This window comes from Trachymyrmex septentrionalis, unplaced genomic scaffold, assembly GCF_001594115.1.
Source record: "Trachymyrmex septentrionalis isolate Tsep2-gDNA-1 unplaced genomic scaffold, Tsep1.0 scaffold6, whole genome shotgun sequence".
Classification (NCBI taxonomy): domain Eukaryota; kingdom Metazoa; phylum Arthropoda; class Insecta; order Hymenoptera; family Formicidae; genus Trachymyrmex; species Trachymyrmex septentrionalis.
In genome coordinates this window covers 359,406-363,352 of record NW_017305778.1, presented here as the reverse complement: position 1 = coordinate 363,352, position 3,947 = coordinate 359,406, and the positions used below count along the sequence as shown (strand labels likewise).

Below are 3,947 nucleotides of genomic sequence, written 5' to 3'. Positions count from 1 at the left end.
AATAAGACAAATGCATTCAAAGTTTGTATTTATTTCAGCGTAAAATAAATTGCGATGATCCTTCGATATCATATGTAATAAAGAAAGGATATATTAATTAAGAGTTAAAAATATGAATTTATACGAAATTTTAAAGTTTGCTGCCAAGATGGTCATTAATAAATCCCTACATGTACGTGAATAAGGAATCTTGATATTGCTTTTTTTTTAAACATACGTATACGCGTTGTAATACTGAAATCGAAAGGTATATTTCCGAAAATATCTTCTTCGACTCTTTTTATGAAGGCACTTGGATATTATTGCTACGTTTAATAAATCGAAGATTAAATCGAATCTAAGACGCTGCAGTCAATATTCCACTTCTTCATTTCGCAGTTGGAATATTTTTCGCGCGTAATGGAGCTTACTCCTGAAATTCATTCTTAACTATTCTCAAGCTGTCTTCTCAGCAGACTTCATATTTCATAACTTTATATAACTTTACCAAAAGCAACATTATACCGTGCGATTGTACATTTCACCGATTTCGTCTGTCGAAGATATCGGGAGAAAATCTTGGAAACTCTTTTATTAAAAATATTCCATATCGGAATTCTATCTTCTCGGCACGTTTCGTGAACACGCTCGCAACTTATGAAAATAATTTCTCGACGATTAAGTAATATCATATAGTGAACTACTATTACAGCTAACACTTTTACGAGTAAGTCATTCTCGTCCTTCGTCAATGATCCCGAAGTCATCGTCCGAGCGATGTAACGTGACATCGCTGATGGGACAACAGCAATTCGCGCGAACATTTAGGCTCGTCTTAAAGCGCAGCAGGAGCGCGTCCTTCGTGGCACTGACATAATATATAATGCACGCTAAGACGTCACGCATTCCATCCATGTAACGGCCAGCCGTTCGTAGAATCGTGACAGGGAGCCATCCGTTCCTCGCAATTGGAACGACCCTGAACTACTCTTCATCGTCGTCCGACAATGACGACTTTCACCGCCACTTGAGACGTCCCCGAACCCCGAAGTCGGTCGTTCCGACCGACCGAAAACGCCCGATGTCTCGCCTCTTGAGTTCTTGTCGTCAACCCAAGAAACGTTCGTCTGATCTCCCAAGGACGCGAAACGCGAACTTGACACATTCTCGCCGCAGCAATTTTCTCTACGACCTTCTTGGTGGTTTCCCAGCTTGAAATGATCTCCGAAAGCGCTACCCATGGTTAATAAAGAGATATCCAAACCGGTCATTAATGACACATTAGATGACCGGGGAAAGGGGAGGAAGTAATATTGCAAAAGTAATCGCTAGATATGTTCTTGGTGATTTATGGGGACCAAACGTTGTAATAATTGGCAGGTTTTCGAGGTTCGATGAGTATATATTCGCAATCAATGGTGTGCCGACTATTGTGACATCCCCATGGGAACATTTTAACCGTGATTTCCAGTCTTCTAGGTTCGTCTATATAATTATCTTTATTTGGACCAAGTCGTCAGAATTTAAAAGGATCATCAGCATTTCTTTCTCAAAAATTGCCTAATAAATCGATTCGCAAACATTCGGAATGATCCCCTTTAATCCTCTCCACGGCAAGCAACATCCGGCCCACGTTTATTTTTCTTCATTTTCCTTTGCCGATCCTCCTTCCCGACCGTAAGTCGATGACTAGTTTTAGATAAATCTGCATCAGAGTGCGGTGACTCCAATAAAATCCAATTGTCGCCGCGAGTGAATTCCCTTTTCGTCCCTCCATGATGAGGATCTACGACGTCGCAACAGCCTGCTGCCTTTAAATCGCATTTCGTACATCACATCCTGTGCCATTCCTTTCTCTTTCTTTTTCACACATCACGTCCTATACCATGCCTCTCTTTTTTCTTTTTCTCTTGCGCACAAATATAAATCGACCACCTCGGTCGAGCGAACGATCGGAAAATATCCGACGCGACCAAGTTTCGAGAGAGTCGACTTCGATCACCCGCGAGGCTGATGGACAACGGTGGTTTTCAACTACGCGACGATGTCCATGTCGGACGAGGAGTTCGACGTGGTCACTGCCAGGCTGCCGAGGGTGTCCTCGTCGGTTAAGCCGTGGTGACAGCCAGTCGCAGGTGGGCTCAACGGCGGCAGGTGCGGCGACGACAGCATCGGGTCGCCACTATGCACGGGGCTGGTGTCGTCCTCCATGAGGTCCTCGAGATGCGACATGCTCAGACTCGTCGCTTCCTCCGTCACCGTCAGATCCGGCATCTACGGCAGAAAAAACATTCGACGTCCTGTAAAACGTACCGAGTGCCAACTCGAACTCGGATAATCGGACCTGAACTTGGATGGGATGCGAGGCGTGACAGGAAAGATGAGAGTCCGATGAGTATTTCCGAATGTGAGATCCACGGAAAGTATATAGGAACAGATACGCTAGAAATCCATTATAAAAATAGAGGTGTTTGAACTCAATCTTTCACGAAAGAGTGTAAGATCAGACGTGCCGATGAAGTCATCACAAGTGAAAGCGGAAATGGATAATGCGTTTATATTTGATCACATTCGTCATTGATTAATAATATACGATGCGGAAGATGAATTTATGCAAGCAATATTGAACATTTATTGCTATTTATTTGTGTATATGACAGGATATGATGAGATTTGTGGTGCAAAATGAGTGATGAATAATATAGAGAGTCTCAATCGAAAACTGTTAGATAAAAATATTCAAAGATGGAAAAAGTTCGGTATTCGTTTAATTAAGCAGTCAATCTTAAAAATGTAAGATATAATGATAGAAAAATGTACTAACTTTTAATAAATATTTGACTGAATAGTATTAGCTGAACATTTATTAAATGTAAACATATATTTATTTGATACAAGAATAATTAATTTTATTTAATTATGTCATTTTTTATTAGTAAATATTGATTTACGATAAATGTTAAATATTCAAACGAACGTTTATTAAAAAATTTAATGCATTTTTTTCAGAGTAATAAATAAGAAAATTAAGTATGATAAAATGTAGTTTTCAATAAAATTTTTTACAAAAATCCAATTTAATACTGGTTTGTTTAATATTGGAAATTATTTATTTTCAGCCTTTCGACCGGAATCTGATTTTTTCTTGACGCAAACAAAATTTCGCTCCTATTTTTGCTCAAATTTCAATTTTTATTAAATAAATATTTTAACATTTTAAGTTCAATTATTTTATAATGTAATAAAGGTATTGAAAAATAATCTTGAATTTTTTTGAAAGTAAATAAATTTTTTGTATAGAGTAGAACAGTAAAAACAAAGACAACCGAGACCCACATTGCAAATGGAGAAAATAAAAATATGATTGCAGATGGAAAGTTAAAAGTAGTGTTTTTAATACTCAAAATATATAATTAATCACTATCTTTCAGTATTAGATTTCTGTAAGGGACAATAAAAAGAATTAGAAACATAAGACTGATCACTTCCTTTCGACTTCAAATGATTTGAGAAATTAAATATTTAATATTATCAGAGCTTAACCATCTACATTATCTCTGTACACTATCGAAATAAGCTGATTGAAGCTGTTTCTCTGCCAGACGCGGTTAACTTCGGTGGTAACTTTGCAAAGTCACAGACGGGTCGGCTTACTAGAACCGGAATTAATTTCCAATCGCATTTCAGGTGCAAACGACTGTGATTCAATTCGCCTGCCGTTATATTATAGATGCAACTAATTCGTCGGATTACTTGCCGGTCTTTGCTACGCCGAGAATTTGTATGAATTATGTACAACGAGGCTCACTCGTATTGCACCGCATAATACCAAATAAAAGAAACTACAGGACAAAATTAAATTTAGTACAACATTTGTAAAACACTTTCTTGAAGATTTTTATAAATTGATTCATATAATTTCTAACCACTGACACTAGTTCAAATTTAAAGAATCGATTTCATCAAAT

General features: G+C 37.8%; 1 protein-coding gene across 2 annotated transcripts in view; it reads right to left on the bottom strand.

Annotated features, from left to right (window-relative positions):
* Window positions 1–1,993: 1,993 nt before the first annotated feature.
* Window positions 1,994–3,947, bottom strand: part of LOC108752336 (microphthalmia-associated transcription factor) — a 98,058-nt gene continuing 96,104 nt past the window's right edge. For both annotated transcript variants that reach the window (XM_018493122.1, XM_018493121.1), the window contains exon 7: window positions 1,994–2,253. In XM_018493122.1, the coding sequence (XP_018348624.1) occupies window positions 2,014–2,253 (240 nt within the window). In that variant the 3' untranslated portion in view covers window positions 1,994–2,013. The remainder of the gene's footprint in view (window positions 2,254–3,947) is intronic.